Source organism: Oreochromis aureus, linkage group 10 (assembly GCF_013358895.1).
Source record: "Oreochromis aureus strain Israel breed Guangdong linkage group 10, ZZ_aureus, whole genome shotgun sequence".
Lineage (NCBI taxonomy): Eukaryota > Metazoa > Chordata > Actinopteri > Cichliformes > Cichlidae > Oreochromis > Oreochromis aureus.
This window is the reverse complement of record NC_052951.1, coordinates 10,598,574-10,623,404: the sequence shown is the minus strand read 5'-3', so window position 1 is coordinate 10,623,404 and position 24,831 is coordinate 10,598,574. Positions and strand designations below refer to the sequence as shown.

The following is a 24,831-nucleotide window of genomic DNA, read 5'->3' as shown; positions in this document are numbered from 1 at the left end:
TTTTTTTTTCTTCTTTTTTTATAGGTCAGGAAAAGGTTCCTAACACCTGCAGAGAACCATCCCCACTGTTTCAGATGTCTGATCTTATATAAAACTCTTTTGTTTTGACCATCTGGACTGACTTACAACTTCCAAACTTCAGAGGACAGGCGTGTGCATCCATCGGGAAATCCTCCAGGTGCATGGGGCACTCGGCATGAATGGTCAACCTGTGGGGGCAGAGGGAAAGAAAATGCATCACTGTTCAGTCTGCAGGATGGTTGAACAGGTCATTATAAACAAATAATGATGCATAATGATGTCAAATATTTCTGCAGAAACATAATTCGGAGCATTTTCATAGAGACATGTGAGACATGCTGGGAAGGTCTTATGCAAATTGCTTTATCGTGCATCAAAATTGGCTTTCCCACAAATCCAAATGTAGACCAAATAATGCTTTAATCTCTGAGTTTATTTCAAAACCAGGGATTTGTGTACGTGTGAATAAAAACTGAAGGAGAACAGATTTTGTTCTCTCTCTCTCTCCTCCTTTGCACCACCACCCTGTCAGGCAGACATGGACTAAATCTCCAGAGAGCACCCGAATTTGTTTCATTTGGTCAAATGGCCAGGCCACAAAAGGCACTCTGCAACTAAACAGAGAAATTGTGCATATTATCTCACTCATACATGTTTAATCAACATCGGGGCTACATTTGCTGAGTTCAAACAAAACAGCAACTCATAAAAAGCCATCCTTCGGTGCACTAACTCACTAATAAACCCCTAAAACTGGGTTATTTAAACTCAATTATACCATATTTACCCTGTAAATCCATTGAAAACTGGGTTTTTACTGGGTAGATTCATTTGGTCTCACTATTGTAAACACTGTTTAATGTTGCAGAAAGTCCCACAAGTTTATTTGTAGCCACAGCCTTAAAATTTGTAACATCGCGGGCTGCCTCCACAGACAAACTTTCTGTTTCCAATTAGCTCATTGTGTTGTATTTACAACAATGCCAAGCCTGTTTTTTGCCTCTCACTTGCTTCTGTGCTCTCTGTTGCTGCCTCATTACTGATAAGTGGCTCACTATCTACACAAGCTAACGCTTTACAACATAAATGTGAGAATCCTTTGCATCACACGGCACTTAAAACCAACATTCATGCGCTGTACTTATACTCTGACAGAAACAAAGGCGACAAGAAGACAGAATAATCTTGATTAAAGACAAAAAGGCAAGCTGTCTTTATACAGAGCTACAACTATATCATCAGCCTTGTGAAGAAGCACTTGGGCATAGAGGTACCTTACACAGCATGTGTCAGCAATTTATGGTACTCACAACGCGGACATGCTGGTGTTTTTTGGGGAGGTGAAGTCTGATAAACTTTGGCAACGTTTACAGAACCATAAAACACCAATGAACACACATTGAAACCTCTAAAAAAAGGTTCATTTTTCTGTCAGCCACTTCTCCTTAGCCACCCTTAGTAACCTAGTAAATTGTATTTTTTATATTCTAGAGGTGTTTACATTTCAGACTCAGGATTGTAATCAGGTGAAATGGACCACATGTTCCAATATATGATAGAGAGAAAAAAAATAATGAAAATAATAAAATTGCAAAAATAAAATTAGTACTAGTAGTTTATTGGTAGGGTTGTCTAACATTACAGTGTGATTGCATCTAAAAATTAAGTTAAATGTATTTTGCTTAATGTTTCTTTGCTGCCTGAATGGAGTTTTTGTCTGAACCGACATTTCTGCCTTTCCTCTCTTAATCCTTCCTCTTGCCTTACAATTTGTTCTGGCATTTTCTCTAAAATAATATATTCCACTTTAATGTATTTAAATAGACCTAGCTTATTATACTTTCAAAGCCTTATTAAACCTGGCATGCCTAATGTTTTAGCATGTATGTAAAACCATGTGATAATTAAATATATACAGAAAGAATTGGTCGCACTTATACGTGCAACTGGACTAAAAAAATAAAATGTATATATATTATAAAAAAGTATTATTTCACCCATCACTAATGCTCTGTTTCTAACCTGAGACTTATCAAATCAAACAAAAACGCTTCAAATGCTTTGCAATAATTTTAACTGATTGACAGTGACTGATTACTCATATTTAATTTAACAGTATTACTCCTTCCAGTACTATTAGTTTATTAAAGTACTGCTGATGACGGGTGACAGGAATGGCAGCAGTGTTCATAAACCAAAACGCTGGGCAATCTCAAATGGGATCTGATGATTGGTGCAAGTTAAGTGATCGTTATTAAGAAATAAATATTGATGTGCAAAGTGAATGACGATTGACTGAATAGCTGTTGAAACATGTTACTAAAATATTAGTATAATTCGAGTAGAAAGCCTCATTTGGAAAGCCTCGTTTTGATCTGCCCCCACAGAAATTCTTAATTTCTTGAAGGGCTTGAAACATTTGCAGGCATATGCAAGAACAGCCAGACTAGAACAATAATAAAGGAAGACAAAGCAAAGAATTAATGAGGCGAATGCTACCACTGTGCTCTTTTGAACAATGTGAGACATGATGGGTACCACCCAACTATTTTCTAATCCAGGACTGTGGGGGCAGCAGTCTAAGCAGAACCCCACCACCTCCTCCGCTTCTTGTGTATGTGTGCGTATGTGTGTTTTGGATATCAGAAAGCTTCCAAACCACCAGTGAGTAAAAATTTCCCAATTGTGTCCCAGAACTCCATCGGGATCTTCTCCCTCCTGAACTTCTTTCTTAGAGCAAACCCAGACATCCTTCAGGAGAAGCTCATTCTCGGCACTTTTGTTTTGCTCGCTACTCACTGCTTGTGGCCATAAGGGAGGGTGTGAACAGTTGCTGCCCAGAAAATCAACAGCTATGCCTTGTGGCTGTTTTCACCACAACAGACCTGTATAGCTGCACTGATCCACTGATCAACCTGCTGCCTCAAGGTAGAGTGATCAGTCCATCCTCTTCCAGCAGAGAACCACGTCTTCAGACTTTTAATTCTCATACTGCTTAGCTGCTTTGCAGTGTATTCACTGTGTACAATAATACAACACTTGCCTTCACAGATACCAGTTTTTCTATTTGTTTGATGCCTGTCTTTATTAGTTCATGTGGATCACACCCACTGCCATCACTGAAGTCTTTCTTTAGTTAAATACAATTCTTTCATTTAAGTAAAAATGTATTTCACTCTGGATAAAAGGGGGGTGACATAGCAGTCCTGCTACTAGCAAGCTATAGATCCTATAAAACTATTTATTTAGTTTTTTTATATACTAAATATACCAAATGTTTAAAGACAAGACAAAAAGTTGTGTCTTAGCAGCATTGCTTTTGTATTGTGTTGCTTTTATAGTCACATAGCAGTGTGTTAAGTGAAGCATTACTTCTCAACTTTGGCTGTGTTGAAAGTGCTTTCTGGAATTGTAAATCCCCAAGTACGGCTGTACAGTTGTATTTGTTTTTGGTGGTCTCTAAGCTGTTAAGTCCACTTAGTAAATGATACATTCGCATACAATAAATTCTTGAAACAGCTTTTAATGACAAATATAAACCTCTCTCGCTTTAAAAAGTACACCTGAGTCTTCTCACAAATTAATATTAGTCAGTGACGGAGAAATGCCGAAGAAGAAACAAGGAGGTTGAGTTAAAATGAGGTGAACTGTAAATGAGTGACAAATGCTTTCACAAAAAATAACCGCAGCAGCGCTGGCAGACAATACCAGCTCCCTCAAAAATAATGATGCAATCCTGCAGAGCCGAGGCCTTCATAGCATTTGTCAGTTCAGATCCTGTAGACGTGCTGATTAAATGGATTTAAGCAGTTGTTTAGTGAGGAATGCCAATCAAAGCAGGGCGCTGTGGTGACGCACTGTGCACTAAACTTCCCGTGAGACAGATTTATATTCTAAAGCCTAATACCTGTGCAGTATGTGGAAATTTAAGGTATCAGTCTCTCCTTGGGAGTGTTTGCCAGTACCTCTAATAATACAGCAATATTTTCATGCAGATCCCCTTCAACTAATCACCCAAAGCTTAAGATAGATGAAAGGTAGCCCTAAAATTGAGAAAGTTCTTGCCAGTGCTTTCAAAAATACATTCCATATTAAGTTTATGATATAATATGAGTTTTATGATAGAGTCAGTAAAAGTAGGGATGGTCTAAAGAATACTTTGCAGGTTTTCATTAGGGCTTGGCAAGATATCAATATATTTGAGAGAATTTTATATAAGAAATGACATTATTGATGCTGTACATTGAGTGCGCAGATTATCACCTACATGCATTTTAGCAGTGCAAAAAAGTTCTCTCTCGCCGACTGCTCACACATTAGAATTCCAGATCTTAGTGTTTTTACTTTTTTGGCTCAACTCTGCAATGATGGAGGGAGATGCAGTTGTAAATTTGCATGAACTAAGTGTTTATTTTCTTTATTCAGGCAGTAAAGATGGTTCACAACATTTGGATTTAGGTACTAACACTATTTTTACTTAAACTATTCAGTTCATTTCCATTTTATTTATATAGCACCAAATCACAACAGCAGTCACCTCAGGGTGCTTTACATTCTTAAGTTAAGACCCTTTAATAATATAGAGAAAACCCCAATGATCAAATGACCACATTTGAACATGCACTTGGCGACAGTGGGAAGGAAAAACTCCCTTTTAACAGGAAGGAGGGGAAGCCATCTGCTGCAATCATTTGGGGATGATCGGAGGACAAAAAGCACACTGCGGAACTATGGTTTTAATGTTAATATTAAATAATGTAATAATGTTAAAGTATGTAATGTATAATAGTGTTAATAATATTAAAGTATGCCCCCCCCCCCAAAGCATTGCAATGGGAAATACAGAATTCCATAGAATGAGTTTTATTTGCTGGTGTTCAAACTGAGTAATAGTTTATTTTAGCTCCATAATACAGCTAAGCTGGTTCCAAAAATGCTTTTGGGCCTCTAAGGATTATCAAGGATGCCAAGGATTATCATACTTAATCATGCAACTTTTTCATCATCTTACAATACATTCCCCTGCTTATTTAAACATGTTAGTCCTTGTAATACTACATCAGAGCTCAGGGATCTTTGTTGGCCTTGGCAGAACTGCCACAGCATCAGACCTACTCATGTGGGAGCACAAAATGATTTTTTCACCATTTCATTTTCACCCCTAAAAATCTTACTGACCTTGTGCACGAGCATCATAAAAACATTTCTGCAGCCTTTTCACGGCCCTGGTGCAAAGCTGGTGAATGCTGATCGACAGGTTCAGTGTTTCCAGCCAAAGCAATCACAGAATTATTTTTGCTGTTATTCAGTACATAATGGTATTCAGTGACTATGACTGTCTTGCTGATGCTATTTACAGTGTACTTTACGCATGACATACACACAATGACACTGCTCTGATCAAGTGAGTATTATTCACTCGGCTGTCTGCGTGTGATACATATATGGGCCAGACTGGCTGCAAGTCAGTTATCTGACTCACAGACAGGTAAAAAGCACAATTTTATTCCTAAGATGTTGATTTTCACCCTAGTGCCACCACGGTGTTTGCATTCATGCTTTTAAATAAAATGTCTCTTTAGCTATTGAATTTGCTGATATACACACATCATCTTGTAAAAGCTAAACTAGGTTCTCTCATAATCTTCTAACTTTTCTTTGGAACCTGGGACTATAGTTTCCAATTTTCTTTCTATCAAATGTTCATGTTATAACTGAAAAAATATGACAAATATTCAGATTTCATTTGATAAAGGATGAGAATTCTCAGCTTAAAAAATGTTTTCAGTGATTCAATACTGACTATTATTGCTGCAGCTGTTGATACATTTAATCGCTTGGTTAATTAACTACTCATTTTAAGTCTTTTTCAGGGTTTCCAGCAGTTAAATTTCTCTGTACAGCTCAACAGCAACCTCCTAGGCTTGGGAATTAAGCAAACCTGGAATCATCAGCAACTACTGTTCCTCTAACAGCCGGTTGAGGCAAGCTGGGAAAGTGAGTCAATAGACTGCCATGTTCAAATATCTGTATATAATGATTAGAGCATATGTATGTAAATATGCCTCTATGTACCCTTAACATTGGGCCAATCTGAATTAAACTTTGCATGGACATTGTGACGCATACAGTAACTTACAGTAACTTCTATATGATCTTTAAAAAACCCATTTATTATAAATCAAAACTAAGTTTTTAAAAATGTTTTAATATTGGCGACAGAATTTTGCTTGACTTGACTAAATACAGGATGATGAATATGAAAAACCATTACAGGTCTGGCAAAAACTTCCCACAGGCTGGAGTTTTGCTAGTCCAACAAAACAACATTAAGAAGCATTTTTACAGACTGGTACAGAACATGACTTTGATCTTTATGGATAGTTTTCCTTTTCATATGGTGAGTCAATTTTGTTTGAACTAACCCATCTACACAAACTACTGGTCAAAAGTTTTAGAACACCCCTTTTTTTCAGTTATTTATTGTGATTCAAGTTGTTTAAATCCAATGCATAGCTTGAAATGGTACAAAGGCAAGTGCTCAAATTAAAAAAATAAGGTTCAACAGCTTCAAGCACATCTTAATTGTGGTAAGCAACTCTCAGTTTTAACTGTGAAGAGAAGACTTCAAGCTGCAGGTTTGACTGGACGAGTTGCAGAAAGAAAGCCACTGCTAAGACATCAGAATAAGACAAAGAGGCTTGCCTGGTGCATGAAACACCACCATTGGACTACTGAAGATTGGAAGAAGGTACTATGGACTGATGACTCAAAATTTGAAATCTTTGCTTCATCACGCAGTATCTCAGTATGCCATCAAGCAGACGAAAGGATGGTTCCACAGTGTGTGACATCAACTGTCAGACATGGAGGAGGAGGTGTGATGGTTTGGGGCTGTTTTGCTGGATCCAGGGTCGGTGACTTGTACAGAGTGAGAGGCACCCTGACCCAAACCAGCTACCACAGAATTCTGCAGTACAGTGACAGTACAGTGCAGTGTTATATCTGCCAAATGTGGCTACTTTGATGAGTCAAAATGAGAAAAATTGGGGTGTTCTAAAACTTTTTACTGGTAGTGTATACTACTACTACTACTACTACTACTAATAATAATAATACTAATAGTGTATTTAAGGCTTAATGTTATGAGAGGTATGCTGTCACAGTCAACTGTATCCCAAGCTTCTTAGCACAAGCTTATAAGGAAGCGAGTCACCCTTTCATACATATGGAGAACTTCTGGCTGTAAAAAGTGCTGAGTGCCAGTGGGTGAAATCTTTTATCATGCTTTCTTTTTTCTTTTAGGAATGTCAAAATAAGGATGTCCTCATGCCAAATTAAGATGGTGAATATATCTACTAAACAGCACCTGCAGATTTTTTTTTCAAGTGATGGTGTTGACCTCCGAATCACTACATAAGGGGCTCACCTCATTGTGTACAGAAGCGTGCCGTTGTCGACTAGTCGTAGCAGTTTGTTAGGAGTTGTCATGTTGTGGGCTACAGATTTCTTTCCGTTGTGGAAAAAAGTATCAGGAGTCCAGATCTTACTGGCCAGGAGGTTGTTGAGGGGTAAAACCTGCATGGGCCCATCAAACTTCAGCCTCTCATCCCTCCAACTCTGGCGAAAGAAGACATCGATGGTGTACTCCTGATGGGACGAGAGTTTGAAGAAATAGTTAGCAAGGTAACAGTTCACAAAACTGGGAACATGGCTCTCATTCAAGCCTTACAATGCTCTTATTTGTGAAAGCATACAAAAAAAGGCTACATGATGTTAAGGTGAGCCACTTTCTATTTTATTCTATTGTATATATTATTCTATTCTATTTTATTTTATTGTATTTTACTGCATTCCAGTGTTTTCTAATTTCTGCTACATAACTTTGCACTTTTGCTGTAACAAAACAAATTTCCCACCTGTGGGACTAATAAAGGCCATCTTATCTTATCTTTTTTTGTTCTTTTATTTCCACTTTTGCTTTTCCTGCTTTAACGAGTCAAAATGTGTTTCCTTTTTTTTGGTGACACGATTACTGCTCCGTTAACAATGTTGTGTTTCTCTCACACTTAAGGTGTTAGAGCCTCAGCGAGAAAGCTTGTAGAACATCTGTTTCATGTTTTATTAATGTGCGACACAGTATTTCTGCATCGTCACCAACACACAAAAGACCAAACAAACTAAAACAAATGCGGGAAGTAGCTGTTCAAAATGAATTTATTTCACATTATTCATTCAATGGGTCTTGGTGTCCTAGCAACTGCTTTTCCTTGCCAGCTGTGTACAGCGACTGTGCAGACAGAGAGCTGAAGCTTCAACAGAGTGAGATGTGGGGAAGCAATCGCACAACAGTGCACAACAAAGGCACGGTCCACGTGTTGCTAGCCATTTTTGAGCTTTTTGCTCGTTCGCTGAAACAGCTCAGGTACTGTGAACTGTAACTGGCTGCCCCCTGAGTGACACCTTGATTAAGTCATTTCCCATTGGTTTTAACAACAGGAATCCTTCATGCTCTGTGGGGAGGGTGTGCAGCTTCCATTCAACACAGCAACAGGTCTCCTCTAAACAGCACAGGATGGACGTCCGTTAATTGATGCGATTGACCTCCTAAAGGCCTGCAAACTTGCAATGCTATACAATAATTACATCGCATCTGTCCTCACAGCAGTGCTCTAAATAAAGCCCACAGAGAGCTTCACAGACTGATAAAAGCCAGAATGTGACTAACGTGCGCAACCCTCAATCACTTTATTTCATCTTTGCCCCATTTATTAATTAACTGCAGTCTCTGGTTCTTTTGTTTACACCTAATAACGAGTTCAAAAAGTAATTCATGTACTCTTTTTCCCATTAATTATGTCAGACTGATTCCTTCATGCATTAGGTTCTCAGTACTGTCATCAAAGGACTCTCCAGGTCATAAAAAAGACAAATGACCAAACACATGTGGACAGTAGGGCAGCCATGACACTGATTTATTGTTCTGTCCTGCACATCTCTAACAAAAACTTTCCTGCACAGTCTAAGAAAGTTTGTTCTATCTTGGCATACAAAAAAAAGGAACCCCAGAAAAACATTTAAATCCCCATCGCCAAGGTTATCCTTTTGTTATGCATGTTAATCACATCTTTATGAGATGCCAAATCAGGCCTCAATTAGTGTAAAACATGCAGTGATGTAAACTGACAATAGTGAGCTTGGCCCAGCTGGGGTGAAGCCATCATTTGATTGTTTCCTTTGGACAGAACCTCCTGTAAACATGGGGAATTAATTTGAAGACTGAAAGACAGAAGTGAGGAAAAGTATAGTCAATCTCCACAAGGCCAAATGGCACAAACCATTCAGATGCCAGCTGGTGTTCCTCCAGGGACTGAGTGATTGATTTCTCCTTGACAGAGGAGACAGAGTGGAGCTTCTACCCAACAGTGGCTGTCAAATATCTTTTTTTACAGCAGTCAGAATCATGAATAGATTAACTATGGCAAACAACTCTAATTTAAAGAACCCCTTTAAACACGTGACACCAGTATTGCAACTGCATTCATTAATACTGACTGTCTTCACATAATACGCAGACCATTTTTACAAGATTGCTGGCATCTTGCCTTTATTAGAATGATGAATATTTGGGGGGATTGATGTGCCTTGGATGGATTCAAAGTGGATGGTGCAGATGCTCTGTCTTTCTTACCCAGACAGCCCACAAATAAGTACAAATTCCATAACTGTAAAAACATATTTGCTGCAGTTAAAAAAACAATGAAATCATAAAAGTTGCAGCTGGATCTTGCAACTTTTATGATTTCATGCTCCACAAAGAAAATTTGTGGAGCATGCTGAGCTGTAAACTAAATCATTTGATTGGGTTCTGATAAAAAAAAAAAAACATGTAAAGACTTGCATTTTATGGGCTGAAAATTGCTCAATACAGGGAGTGCAGAATTATTAGGCAAATGAGTATTTTGTCCACATCATCCTCTTCATGCATGTTGTCTCACTCCAAGCTGTATAGGCTCGAAAGCCTACTACCAATTAAGCATATTAGGTGATGTGCATCTCTGTAATGAGAAGGGGTGTGGTCTAATGACATCAACACCCTATTTCAGGTGTGCATAATTATTAGGCAACTTCCTTTCCTTTGGCAAAATGGGTCAAAAAAAGGACTTTACAGGCTCAGAAAAGTCAAAAATAGTGAGATATCTTGCAGAGGGATGCAGCAGTCTTAAAATTGCAAAGCTTCTGAAGCGTGATCATCGAACAATCAAGCGTTTCATTCAAAATAGTCAACAGGGTCGCAAGAAGCGTGTGGAAAAACCAAGGCGCAAAATAACTGCCCATGAACTGAGAAAAGTCAAGCGTGCAGCTGCCAAGATGCCACTTGCCAATTATTAGGCAAGTTGTATTTTTGAGGAATAATTTTATTATTGAACAACAACCATGTTCTCAATGAACCCAAAAAACTCATTAATATCAAAGCTGAATGTTTTTGGAAGTAGTTTTAGTTTGTTTTTAGTTTTAGCTATTTTAGGGGATATCTGTGTGTGCAGGTGACTATTACTGTGGATAATTATTAGGCAACTTAACAAAAACAAATATATACCCATTTCAATTATTTATTTTACCAGTGAAACCAATATAACATCTCCACATTCACAAATATACATTTCTGACATTCAAAAACAAAACAAAAACAAATCAGCGACCAATATAGCCACCTTTCTTTGCAAGGACACTCAAAAGCCTGCCATCCATGGATTCTGTCAGTGTTTTGATCTGTTCACCATCAACATTGCGTGCAGCAGCAACCACAGCCTCCCAGACACTGTTCAGAGAGGTGTACTGTTTTCCCTCCTTGTAAATCTCACATTTGATGATGGACCACAGGTTCTCAATGGGGTTCAGATCAGGTGAACAAGGAGGCCATGTCATTAGTTTTTCTTCTTTTATACCCTTTCTTGCCAGCCACGCTGTGGAGTACTTGGACGCTGCGTGTGATGGAGCATTGTCCTGCATGAAAATCATGTTTTTCTTGAAGGATGCAGACTTCTTCCTGTACCACTGCTTGAAGAAGGTGTCTTCCAGAAACTGGCAGTAGGACTGGGAGTTGAGCTTGACTCCATCCTCAACCCGAAAAGGCCCCACAAGCTCATCTTTGATGATACCAGCCCAAACCAGTACTCCACCTCCACCTTGCTGGCGCCTGAGTCGGACTGGAGCTCTCTGCCCTTACCAATCCAGCCACGGCCCATCCATCTGGCCCATCAAGACTCACTCTCATTTCATCAGTCCATAAAACCTTAGAAAAATCAGTCTTGAGATATTTCTTGGCCCAGTCTTGACGTTTCAGCTTGTGTGTCTTGTTCAGTGGTGGTCGTCTTTCAGCCTTTCTTACCTTGGCCATGTCTCTGAGTATTGCACACCTTGTGCTTTTGGGCACTCCAGTGATGTTGCAGCTCTGAAATATGGCCAAACTGGTGGCCAGTGGCATCTTGGCAGCTGCACGCTTGACTTTTCTCAGTTCATGGGCAGTTATTTTGCGCCTTGGTTTTTCCACACGCTTCTTGCGACCCTGTTGACTATTTTGAATGAAACGCTTGATTGTTCGATGATCACGCTTCAGAAGCTTTGCAATTTTAAGACTGCTGCATCCCTCTGCAAGATATCTCACTATTTTTGACTTTTCTGAGCCTGTAAAGTCCTTTTTTTGACCCATTTTGCCAAAGGAAAGGAAGTTGCCTAATAATTATGCACACCTGAAATAGGGTGTTGATGTCATTAGACCACACCCCTTCTCATTACAGAGATGCACATCACCTAATATGCTTAATTGGTAGTAGGCTTTCGAGCCTATACAGCTTGGAGTAAGACAACATGCATGAAGAGGATGATGTGGACAAAATACTCATTTGCCTAATAATTCTGCACTCCCTGTAAAGTTAACAGCTTGAGACCAATCAGAGGTGGGCTGTCCACTTCCTTCAGCTGCCCACCCTTCAGTGGCAGGTCTGTGAAACAGCGCTCATTCTTAATCCATCCTCAAGGCACCCAATTCACAGGAGCAATGTTTGGAGCTATGGTTTAAACTTGGACTTTTGATGACTGTAGGAGCATCACTTGGCAAAGGTAGAAGCTGGTAGGATGGGCTCCTTGACTCATTTTACTCCTCTCTCGCGCTTGCATTGACTAAACCAGGGGTGGGGAACTCCAGGCCTCAAGGGTCGGTGTCATGCAGGCTTGCATGTGTCCTTGATCTGACAGCTGATTTAAATGGCTAAAATACCTCTTCAACATGTCTTGAAGTTCTCCAGAGGCCTGGTAATGAACTAATCATTTGATTCAGGTGAGCTGACCCACGGTGATATCTAAAACAGGACACTGGCCCTTGAGGCCTGGAGTTCCCCGTCCCTGGACTAAGTGATACAAAATGTCCCTGCTTTTGACATTATTGGGGATGTAGCAATAGCTCTATTTGATAGAGCTGAAGTCTTCCACAACACTAATGCCTGCTTCAAGGATTTCAGGTGCCCCTCGTCCAAATTTTGCCCATTGTTTGTGAGCAGATCTATTCAAAAAGTTCCAAAAAACAATTTGCATGAAACTGTTACTTTTGGAGTTGACTGAAATTTGGGTTCATGAATTTTCAGTAGGATTAATTACCGTAACAACACAGGAAAAAATGGGAGACATTCTCTCGATGACATATTCCTGGAAGCAGGTATGGTGTGGAGGGAATAGTCAGCCTTTGTGTGGGACTGTTGTTTTTTTGTAATTTAGCAGTGGGGTGAAGTTACAGTTTAATTACTATAGAAAGTAATTATCTAAGGCTATCCTTATTATAGTCATTCCTTAATGTGAAAAAGAACTAAAGAAAGGTACTTCACAACAAAATACTGTAAATGACCGCTATAATCAATATCGTTTGAATAACAATTAAACTAAGGCTAAAGTAAACTAAGATGAGCTCACTGGCCACTTCACTGAATGCCCCTTTTCCTTCAGAATTGCCTTATTTCTGGTGGTAGAAACATTCCTCAGAGATTTTGGCTGCAGATGTACCAGCTGCATGTTTGCAGTCCATGATGTGAATCTCGTGTTCCACTAAATCCCACAGGTGCTACTGGACATAAATCTGATGGTCATTCAAGTAAAATGAACTTAATATCGTGTTGAAGAAACCAATCTGAGATGATCTGAGCTTCGTCGTATGGTGGGTTATCCTGCTGGGATAATGCGCCTTTATCAATGTGGTCATAAAGGGACGGACAACACCGATACTCAGGTGGGCTGTGGTGTTTAAATGATGCTGATTTGGTACTAAACACCCAAAAGGTGCCAGGAAACTTCCCTACACCATAACATCACCAACAGCCTGAATCATTGATACAAGGCAGGATGGATCCATGCTTTCTTGCAGTTTATACCAAATTCTAACTGTATCATATGAATGTCACAAGACTCAGACTCATCAGAAGAAATCAAGACCTGTCATGCTTTTCAAATTTTCAATTGCCCAATTTTGGTGAGTCTCGCAAATATAGTTTCCTGTTGTGGCACACAAGTGGCAACTGGTGTGGTCTTCTGCTGCTGTAACCTATTAGCTTCTGCATACCCTGGTTGTAAAGACTAGTTATTTGAGTTAATTTTGCCTCCATATCAGCTAAAACAACCATTCTCCTCTGACCTCTTGAATCAGCAAGGTGTTTTTGCACAGAGAACTGACACTTACTGGATATTTTCTCTTTTTCAGATCATTTTCTGTAAACCCTATAGACAGTATATGTGGGAAAATTGTAGCACATCATCAGTTTCTGAAATTTTCAGTTTAGCCCATATGGCACCAACAACCATGTCACATTCAAAGTCACTTAAATACCGTTTCCTCCCCATTCGGATGCTTGGTTTGAACTTCCAAAGGTCATCTTGACCTTTACATGCCTAAATGCACTCTTACTGCTATGTGAATGGCTAACTATATTTGCATTAAAGAGAAGTTGGACAGGTGCACCCAAAAAAGTGGCCAGTGAGTGTATTTTATGAAACGATTCAGTCACAGTTACAAAGTCACAAAGTATCTTTCAAGCCCTTAGTTGTTTCCAGAAGCAGCAATTTCAGCTACAGAGCTTTGATGAAGCCTCTGTACCCTTGCTGCTCACCAAAGATAGCAACGAGCTGAGACGGACGGATAGATTAGACATTTTTCTCACATGTTGTGAAAGGACCACAATGTAGCTAAACGAGGAGAAAATCTGGACTTTGATCTGATAAACACAGCGATGACTCCAAATAAATGCTAATAATGACTTGTGAGTTAGATGTGTAAGTACAAACAGTTTCCATTTGATTTTTTTTCTTACTATATCATCAACAGATTTATCACCAGCTGCAGACGTTTGATAATAAATGTCCTCTTTTAATGGGCTTAGATTTAAATTAAATTCCTCCTAAACTGTCTGACTGCACCCCTCTAAGACCATAAAAAAACGAAATTTCATAAAGTGAAAGCTTCAAAGGGCACAGCTGGGGTTATGTCTGTTTCTAGTGAGAAGGTTTACTGGAGAAATCAGATAAGGTTTCATTTACTGAGATGTTGTTGCGTATAAAGAACACAGTGCATTATGGGAACAATTCTTAATAAAATCGTGCATATTTGTGTTCATGATTTTTTCTGCCTTGGGTACTGCAGAACCAAATGAACTAAAATGAATTAGGTAAAACCAAATCTCTGTCACTCTCTCACGTCTAATGTTTTCAAGTTGGGTTTAATGGCTGAGAAATTTCAGTAGATACTGACGGGCTCGCCACTGCAGTGAAAAAATAATTCACATTAGTGAATTATGGAATGAAAGGAAATTAGGAAAATATGAACAGTTGTTGAGGTAGGATGTACACGAGACTGGGCTAAATGAGTCTAGACGTTAAAAAACGAGATCGGGTGTCTGGATCTCTGGTAATGGCAGGAAGGTTGTGTCTAATATCTGATAGAATATTAATGCAGTCTTTTATCACGAATTAATGAGTTCATTAAATTCTAAACATTTAGTTATTACATCCTCTTGTAATAATGTCACCACGGCTTTGTTTTAAGTTGTTTCTTTTCTTTTTTTGTCCGTTTCAATGAATCCTTTTTATCAAATGAAATCAGCTTTTAGCCAAAGCAACCTGAACAAGCCGTTTATGCCAGCAAATTTCCACTCAGTAACCCATGCTACTGTTATTTGTGGCTACAACTGGAGACATTTTTTCTTTAGATTAGCAGACTGGTTTGACAGGTTTGATTTAGTGCCTCTGACGAGATAGCATATTGTGCACAAGCGCTGTTTCCCCAATTTACTGTGCAGAAATGGTATGCGTGGTACACAATATGTCATCATGTCTTGTTTTTGACAGCGCACAGCAGCCCAGAGATAAGAGACTGGTTCGCTGGTGTGGTAACGATACAGAATTAACACAGCTTTTGGGCCCAATTCTTCTCTTCTGTGGGCATCGTGTCGATCAGTCAGAGGCTTGATTAATAATTACAATTTCGCCTTTCTCTCCCCTTGCCAATTATTCTGTCTCACTTGGATTCTTGTTTGCTGTTCACCTTTCCCTGCTGAGAGTAGAACCTGCGTGAGACTTGCATTGAGCTGTGAATCCCATACCAACTCCAATTATTGTCAGAGTTCACAAGCTTTTGCAGCTCTGAGCCGTAAACATGTTTTAGCACTTCACTGCATCACACTTCAAATAGGAACATTTTGTTCCACGAATATAGAGTCAAGTATGTAGCAGTAATCACATAAAAGCAATATGGAAATGGGACTCATTAGCAAATTACGACTGTTTGGAGCTGCATGCAGTGATGCAAACATGAATGAATTACATTTAGAAAGGAAACTTTGGTTTATTCATCATGTGTTATATATCTACTACAAAAATAGAATGAATCCATGCATGCATATTAAAAAAAATGCATACATAGTGTCCCCTGACAGTGTTTTCAAAGTCCGCAGTAGAAAATGCAAGAGAGAGATTTATCTGAGATCAGGGTTTCCATCTTGTGTCCAATGGAAATCACGTGATTTAGACTGAACATATTTAATTCAATTTATATATCACCAAATCACAAGAACAATTGCCTTGAGGTGCTTTATATTGTAAGGTAAAGACCCTACAATATCAGAGGAAAACCCCAACAACCAGACATCTGTCCCTCTGAGCAAGCACATGGCAACAGTGGGAAGGAAAAACTCCTTTTTAAAAGGAAGAAACCTCCGGCAGAACCCAGCTCAGGGAGGGGCAGCCGGAACGAAGGACACACCATGGAATATATGTAAACTGATGTGTGGCATATTTATAAAAACTGAATACCATTATAGTAGATCTGCTATATTAGATTTATAGTGGCTCTGCTGTACTACTTTAACATGGATGTTTTTTTTATCCTTGAACTTCCCTTGAGTTCTAGTCCTTATTTATCTTACACTGCCCTTTGGTGCAGTTCCTTAATTCATCCTGTTTGAAAGAAGCTGATTAGCTTCCCTCTGTTTAACCCTCAAGCAATCAAGCTATTTTTAGACACTTAAATGTAAATCTATATGAACACATTTACATTTATGTAAATATGGAATAACTGCCTACAAGCTAGAGTAAGGTTTCACTGGTCAAGTTCACGTCTTGCTTGTATTTATGTTTTAAAAGTCCATTGCATACTATGACTAGTTTGTGGCTTTGCTCTGGCCTGCGTTGGTGAAGCGTTGCTCTGGTCCCATAGACACATTCTGTGTCAGAATGGTCGGACATCTCAGGGATATTACCTTCACTATCCGATGCCAACTCATCTCCGTCCTTGAGCTGTGTTCACTGTCACTTTGGGCACTTTCAGCACTTTGGGAAAGTATCTGCCTTAAGGCAGTAAATTTTGATACTCTGGGTCTGTTATGTCTGAATGTAAGAGAACAGGGCATTTAGAGCCATCTAAAGCCTGTGCTATCGGCTCACTGCAATTTCAAACAATACAATGAGCTCCTTATAACTTTTCCAGTATTTAACATTAGATGTCCCATCAAAAAAGAGAAGATGGCTGCAGCTGCAAGACTGAAAAGCACCTGACTGTAGTGTTGGTTTAAATGGATTTGTGGTCATGATTTCAGTTGGCTTCTTTGGGGTCAGAAAGCAAACATGTTTAAAATAGAAGCCATACAACAGTTTTGCTTTTAATAATAAAAAACACAAGCCTCCACTGCCCTTTACTTGCTAAGGGATTAGGATTAGGGATGGGAATCATGACGTTTCAGGTCAGTAGTTCAATTCTTTGGAATTGGTAGTCTGCTAGCCTATTGATCCTGCTTATCTGTTCCACTTTCACTTGCGCTACAATCAGCTGATTTCAGTTTGTGTGCTGAAGGACGACTATAAAGTTGCAGTCTACAGCGTGAACATCGACATTACTTTTATTTTTACTTGATAAAAAAACAAGAGTGTTATGGTGCAAAGTGCATCAGGGACAATTGCACTATGCTGCTAACACAATTTTGGCTCTTTGCAAGCATCTGCACAGACATCATGCTAACGCTAAGCTAGCCAAGAACCCAAAGTGACGTTAGCTGAGCCAACCCCCGCCCAGCAGGCAGACCCTAAACTTCAACAGGTAACAAACTGATGAGCAGTCAGACTGCAGCTGTTCACACCTAAATACGAGGAGAGAGATCATATGTGTAGCCTCATTCAGATAATGATTTGTCTTGGTGTATGGGACTGTAGCCACAGGTTTACATTGTTAAAATGTAATTATGAGACTATGTGTTTCGGGTCATTTTATAAAGAAAACTTTATCCTGGGAGTATTACTTTAAAGACTGCTTCTTAGCGATGGTGGTGACATTTAAAGCAGAGCCAACGAAAACTCAATGAGAACTGATAAACGATCGAATTAAAAAGTGATATCGATAATGGAATTGGAATAGCTAAATTCTTATCACTTCCCATCCCCATGAAGGATGTTACAGCCTTCTTACTTCTGGCTGCTATTAGAAGAAAAATATAGGCTTTTAGGTTGCAAAAAAGTCTTCCTGTTCTGCTTTCAAGTTGTTCCTGTACGACACATGAATCATGCCACAACACTGGGGAATACTATGACCTGTACAGTGAGTGGAAAAAAGCCCTATTTTAAGAGTAAAGTTTTTTTTTTTCATTTTTTTATGAAAGGTGGTGGTGATGACCAATTTAAATTTGTTGTATTCTCTAAAAAGGGCATAAGTGGGTTAGCAAGTCCTTGAATAAGGACAACATGATTGATACAGATTCCAGGAGTTCACCTTTAAATTTTAGCAGCACAAAGATTCATCTGTTCTCTCCAGAATTTAAACTTGTAGGGGGTTTGTTTTGGAGCTAAATTTTTCTGAATTGTAGACATACAGATATAGGCTGTCACTTTTTCACATAACCCAGTAATTTTTATCCCCAGAAAATTTTGCAGCCCTGGTGAGATCGGGCCATCACTGCCGTCTCTGTCAAACCGAGCCTCAGCACAGTGCATGTGACAGCCTAAATCGCTTCCCATTTCATCAGCAAAGGCCTGTCAAATCCCACCATGAAACAGGTACATGTGCTGTGACACAGCATGCATGTGGATACGACGTGACTCCATTGACTTACTGAAAGGGCAGGAGAAAGACACAAACGAAAGACAGAAAAAAATCCACCGGAATGAGTGAGAAAGGAGGAGGCTCGGGATAGAGAAACACACCAACCTACTTACTAGAGATCAGCATCAAGATCGTAACCTACATTCTGCGTCTTAGTGTGACAAAGTGCAGAAATCTTCTCTTAGTCAGACACAACTGTACAAAGTGCCCTGCTACTGGCCTAATATTTGAATCATGCACGATGAATACGCAGTTGTGAGCGTTCCTCTTCTTCCAATATGGGACACTAAAGGTAGATGTGGCGGACAGGGGTACAAGTGACGTCTAAATGTGTGGCCCCAGGGCGAGCAGACATTTCTAGGACACTTGATGTTACGGAGATCGGTAGCTGGATGTATGCAGCAGAAGATAAGATTAAGAGGTCATTGAGTGTGCTCTGACTGTGAATTTCTTGTAACAGTTTGGAGAGAAATATCTCTACAAGTATAGTGTTTGTTTTTTCATGATCCCACATCAACCTATTGCCTGATCTGATTTCATGAGACTTTATTTGGTGATATTGTTCTTCTTGAAATTGTTTGTTTCCCCTTATACACATAAGAATGAGGTCTAGTATGAGAACGCTTTTTTTAGGAGACAGTGTTGCACGATAAGATACTTTAATGGCTAATTCAAAAGATATCTTATGCTCCTATAGAGCTGGTTTGCCTTTTTGTTTCAGTGACTCTGCAGCTGCCTCAAAGTAATCAGTTAAACTGCGGTTAGCTGTAGACAAAACAAAACTCTCTTGTGTGAACACATCAAGGGAATACCTCAAAAAGCTTCTCTCCACCTCTGAAATACCTCCAAGATTAGCCGTTTCCTCTTTTTTAACTGACCTAGAAAAATGGTTCAGGCTTTTGCTTCCCAGTACTGTTTACTGCAATGCCCTACTCAGAGGCTGTCCTGCTCCACGCTCATTCAGCTTGTTAGCCTGAAAACTCATCATCCAGAAAACACGATCCCGCGACCTCAACCTACTCTAGAGATGCCACCGTCGGCTCTGACGAGTGTCTTCAAAGCTCAAATATACAACCATAAAATAACCCACCCTATAGGATTATCTATAAGACAGCACTAATTTTCTAAATTTGAAAGAAAAACTACGCCAACTTCCCACCCACTTGTCCTAGATGGCATCCGTCGATGTGGAAACAGGCACCGATTTCAGACAACTCCTTATTAAAATGCACAATAGGAATTTTAACCCAGCCTGCTATCCACATATTTTCCTTGTGCTGCAGTCGGTCTTGCCTTGTGTTATTTCTTCCTCTGCTTAAAGGACCCGAAAAAGCTCAGAGTGCTGATCTATGACCAACATTTTATTCATGCAATGCTACACAATACCTTTGGAGATAGAATTTAGTAGATAGTGTAGGAGGAGATTACTGGAGTATAAAAAAAATGAGATGTTAATCTCCATAAAGTTGCTATCTGAACTGGACCCTTGCAATGTATGCACAACAATGCAAACACAACACTTTAAGCAGTTCACTGGTACAGACAAGATGCGAGCAAGCGAGAGGAACAAAAAGAGCGTCGGCACTACATATGCAAAAGATGTCCTATAAACACATTTGCAATGCAGATATTCAGACACTTGACTTTCAACGTCAGTTCCATTGTGGGATGCCTTTTGACGGCTTAAGCCTGATCATCTTTTCAGACTAGGCTGTGGAAAATCTTGAAAGGAAGTACTTGGAGCCGTTCTGCAGCCTTCATGTCAGTATGGAGCAAGAAAACCCAGTGTAGCCTGGGGCCAAGATGAGTCCTTCTTGGGTAATGATCTAAAACTGACAAGACAATGGAGAAATTAAAATAATAATAATATGTTGATGCTGTGTTTCCCAGGCTGCTACTTTACATGCACTGACAGCAAGACAAAGGTGCCAGCGTGTGTGAACCAGCACTGACCTAGCTAACTGCAGCTCTGACCAAAGCATTACCACAAGTGGGCTTCTGTGTCCCGTGGTGTTTTCTGTTGATTCATGCAGCTGCCAAGTGGAGCATGTGAAGAGAATAAAAGACTGGATCTAGAACTGAGCTCTGAGAGACCCCAAAGGTGACATGTCCTGAAAAAGAGAAAGCACTGTCCTCTGCACCAATGCAACAGAGCCCTTCTCTCAAAGCAGCGAAACTGCTGTCTTTCTCATATTAATAATCATATTCAGCAAGTGTCACATGCAAACATTAAATGAGTAATCACTTTTTTTTAGGCTACTTGTAAGAGGAACATTGATATGTCATTAACTTTTAGTTTACATGGCACTGTTGTTAGAAAACAGGTACTTATTCACATATAAAAATTTCCTCTTATTTTGTTTTATTTGTGTCCATATAGTGAACATTGATCCCAGGAAATTCTTCTAGCACTTTATTTGGTGTCTGCCAACACATGAGCCAAGTGTCTCCTTTATTGCTTAATGCTATGTTCATGAGCTAGTCACTGCCTGCCACTTGATTTGGAGCAGGCTGTGTACAGTGGGACAGATGTGTTCTGTGGCAGCTGAATGTGGCATGTGTGAAAAGGTGGCTGTGAGTGCAGGTGTATCAAAAGGCCCGCTATGTCTTGAGAAAAAAAATGCAAAGAACGAGTCCCATATGGAAATGCAGTATTTTACATATGAGTTTGATGATCATTGAAAAGTTATGGGCCAAGAGATCATAAGTTTTTGTTTGAAAGATAACGAGTTGTCTGCAGATCTGCACTTTATGAATGTTCACTTTTGCTCAGTGGTTAATAAACAAGAGTTTGCAGATTAGTCTTCCATGCAAACTAAAGACAACTGTGGCAAGCTGCTAGCAACCAAGGAAATGGCATGGAGGTTTATGGTGCAAAACCCTCTGTCACTCGCCAACCTTCAGCAACAACTCATCAATTGGCCAGGGAATGCACATTTTTCCCTAGCGATCGGTTGTTGACAGGGGGCCACTGAGTGGTCTCAGTGAAACTGGGGGTATTAGCGATCGATTTCACAATGCCTGCCTGCAATCTCCAGCAACTGGCTGGGGAATATTTCTGTAACAGTTGGTGGTTGCCAGGCTGTCGCCTCTGATCTCTAAGCCCGTGTGACTGGAGCCATGGATAACCAAAAGTCAGTATGTTAACAAAGAGCCTCAAGCTTTTCCAAGACGTTTAGAGAAGATTTATCAAGATTTTGATGTGAGAGTGTTTCTGCTTAACAACATTTTGTCAGCATGTTCATGTACTGAAATGTTGCCATCACTGTTTGCAAAATGTGAAAGACACAGCTGTTGTATCAGCCTTACATGACAGTCTCATAGCTTATAGAGTACATACTTATGGATAGGCTTATTTAGATCGACATAGAAATAGCTCATGAAATGAACTGTGCTCTGTTCTTGATGCGAAGCTACATCACAATCATTTCATCTGTCAAATAAGCAGTGTGTTCACACTGTAGCTCACATTATGTTGAACTAAATGTTGAAAGACTGCTGTTGAACATCCAGTCAATATGCTGAATATTTATATATTGCCCTTGTTATGTATCCATGTATATTATCCTTTTGTGGATTAAAAGAGAACAAATCAAGCAAAAAAAAAAAAAAAAAATTACAGCAAGAAGAACAACTGGACTGACTATAGTCCACCACTGGATGTGGAATGGTATTTTACCTTTTTTTTTTTATCATTAGACCACAACCTGTGTTGACTAGTGACACATCAGTATATTGGCACTATACAGTATATTAATGGGTAAGTGCATTATTATACACAAATAATTTTGTAGTCTTTTCAGGTATCAAATTTGGGATTATAAGTCATTTAACTACCATGATTACTACAGTGACAACCCTATTTTATACACTGATATAATAAAATTATTCCTTACAGTTACAATAATTTCTAATTATGCAAAGTCAGGGTTATCGCCCAGTCACAGTAGAATAAGAACAGGATGGCAATTTTCTTGTGACTACCAAAAGCCAGTGCCTGCCCAGTGATTGCATTAAATTTTCGCATTTGACAATCAAATGCAAGTAGCTGAAGCAACCACAGTTGACTGCAGAGTTACTGAACAGGTTTCTTGGTGGGAAGCAACTGGTCTCCAAACAGTTGAGTCCCGACACTGGTAACATTTGCAAATAACTGTTGTCTAATTTATAAATGTGGACAGATTTCCAACACATCTGAATCAATCTCAGACTCCATTCAACTAATAGAGAGATAGATTTATTGCTGATTATGGCCATCCTGAGACACCAAAGTTGCTTGAAAGAAAGCAAATGACTGCAAGTGGTTGCAGACCTGGTCTTTGAATCGTAAGTATTGAGATTGCAAGCTGATTGCATACGATCGCAATAACTTTGGATTGATTTCGGCCATTAGAAAGATGTGTGTTGACTCAGGGATTGCATAGCATAGGAAAATAAAGAAGCCACCAACCATGCAGACTAATATCATTTCTGACTTGCATGGCGCTACCTCTTTTGTTGTCGGTTGGCTGGTCTCCTCCTCTTTTTGTTCTTTTTTCTTTTCACTAATTAATTAATTTTCTGATTCTTCCAACAAATCTTTTCTTTTGTGTACTAATACTGACATTTAATTATTTCATCTCATTTAATTATATTTCATTTAATTATCTAATTATATACAGATATACACCCACTCATTTTATTTGTGTCTTTATTACCCGGCACACTTAACCATGACAGCATGAATATTTGTGCGTCTCTGTACTCTACAGTTGAGTTAGTTAACATAAAGAACATCTGTCATATACCATTAAGGAAGTAAAGCCGTTCACCTTTAACATCCTCTGTAACCGTCTTCACACAAGTTTATGACATCCTCGGGAGATCCTCATCGACTCGTGTTCGAGTCTGACAGCCTGAACACAAGCTGCTGTAGAGGAGCTATGCTTAGAGCCCCAGAACAGAGTGAAGCAGAGCTCCAGTGAGACCGAAACACTCAAAGTTTGGCAAAAACGCACTAATCTTGCTACGTCATGCAGGCTGTCAAGCCAGCTCTGTGCTCAGCCTGAGAAACAAACCCAGAGCTCAAGGCGGTCAATTAGAGCTGCATGATCAAATATGTCAAATGCTGTACAGGGTCTCAAGACAACGCATAAAAAATCTCAGGCAATTGCTGCTTAAAGAGGGTCATATGAGGCTTTTAAAGGCTGTGTTTTACAAGGAGACCACTTTGACAAGGAACAGCACCATCCGAAAGTTGTCTGCTAGTATATAACATAAAGATATGTACACAAAACCAGTACTACTACTACTGATAATAATAATAATGAATGCATGAATAGCTAAGACCAACAATTCCAAAATCCTCTACAAGGACCTCCAAGCAAAGGTGCTTACACAATCCAAATTCCACACTGTGATGAAAAGCCTTCTTAGGTTAGATGGTTCTGTTCAGGTCTGATCAGAGTGAGGAGGAAGCTGAGGAAACTGATACTCACCATGTCCGTGTCTGAAACGGGTCCAAAACTCGTTACATAGATGTTTGTCCTCACTTCTGTTACGCTCTCTGAGGAAAAGAGACAACGAGGACCAGAACACATTACGGTGCAGTCTGCACACAAAAAAAAGCATTGCTGCAGCTCTGTCTTTGTTAAGCTGATTGTTTGTGTGCATGACAGTGAAGTTTGCTGGTTGGATTTTAACTAAGCTGCCTTAGAAAAAGCCTAGAGTATTAAACGGTTAGAGAAACACCTCAATCTGAAGGAAAAAAATAAAACAAATGCAGAAGACTTATGCATGCTCAGGGAGGAATTTGTGTCCTCCTGGATGGCTTAATACCTGGATTCAAACTGTCTTTATGCATCATTTCGTCAAATCCGTGTTCTTGTAGCACAGGCTGCTGGTTTAAGAACATAATGCTACACCAATAATATAAGACATTTTCTAAAATACACACTGCACTGGCTATAACAGTCCTAAGGATTTGGCCCAGGAGTTGTTGTTTGTTTTTTTTCCTTCTTCCCTGACCTCAATTCGGAGGCAAAATGTTGCTGCGAGCAGCTTCACAGATGCTTCTGAAAGTTATCCATTCAGTAAAACTACCATTTGTTTGGCTCAAGCTCGTTTTTGACCACTAAAGCATAAAATTTGCTTTGGGCCACGCCTAAGTCTGTATCTTCAGAGACGAGATTCCCTTTTGACCAAAA

At 39.5% G+C, this 24,831-nt stretch overlaps 1 protein-coding gene across 1 annotated transcript in view; it reads right to left on the bottom strand.

Annotated features, from left to right (window-relative positions):
- Positions 1 to 24,488, bottom strand: part of gabra3 (gamma-aminobutyric acid type A receptor subunit alpha3) — a 42,889-nt gene extending 18,401 nt beyond the window's left edge. The window contains exons 1-4 of the mRNA XM_039618748.1: positions 24,464 to 24,488; positions 24,124 to 24,191; positions 7,451 to 7,671; positions 127 to 209 (exon numbers count right to left, since the gene is read on the bottom strand). Of these exons, the coding sequence (XP_039474682.1) occupies positions 127 to 209; positions 7,451 to 7,671; positions 24,124 to 24,191; positions 24,464 to 24,488 (397 nt within the window). The remainder of the gene's footprint in view (positions 1 to 126; positions 210 to 7,450; positions 7,672 to 24,123; positions 24,192 to 24,463) is intronic.
- Between the last annotated feature and the right edge of the window lie 343 nt (positions 24,489 to 24,831).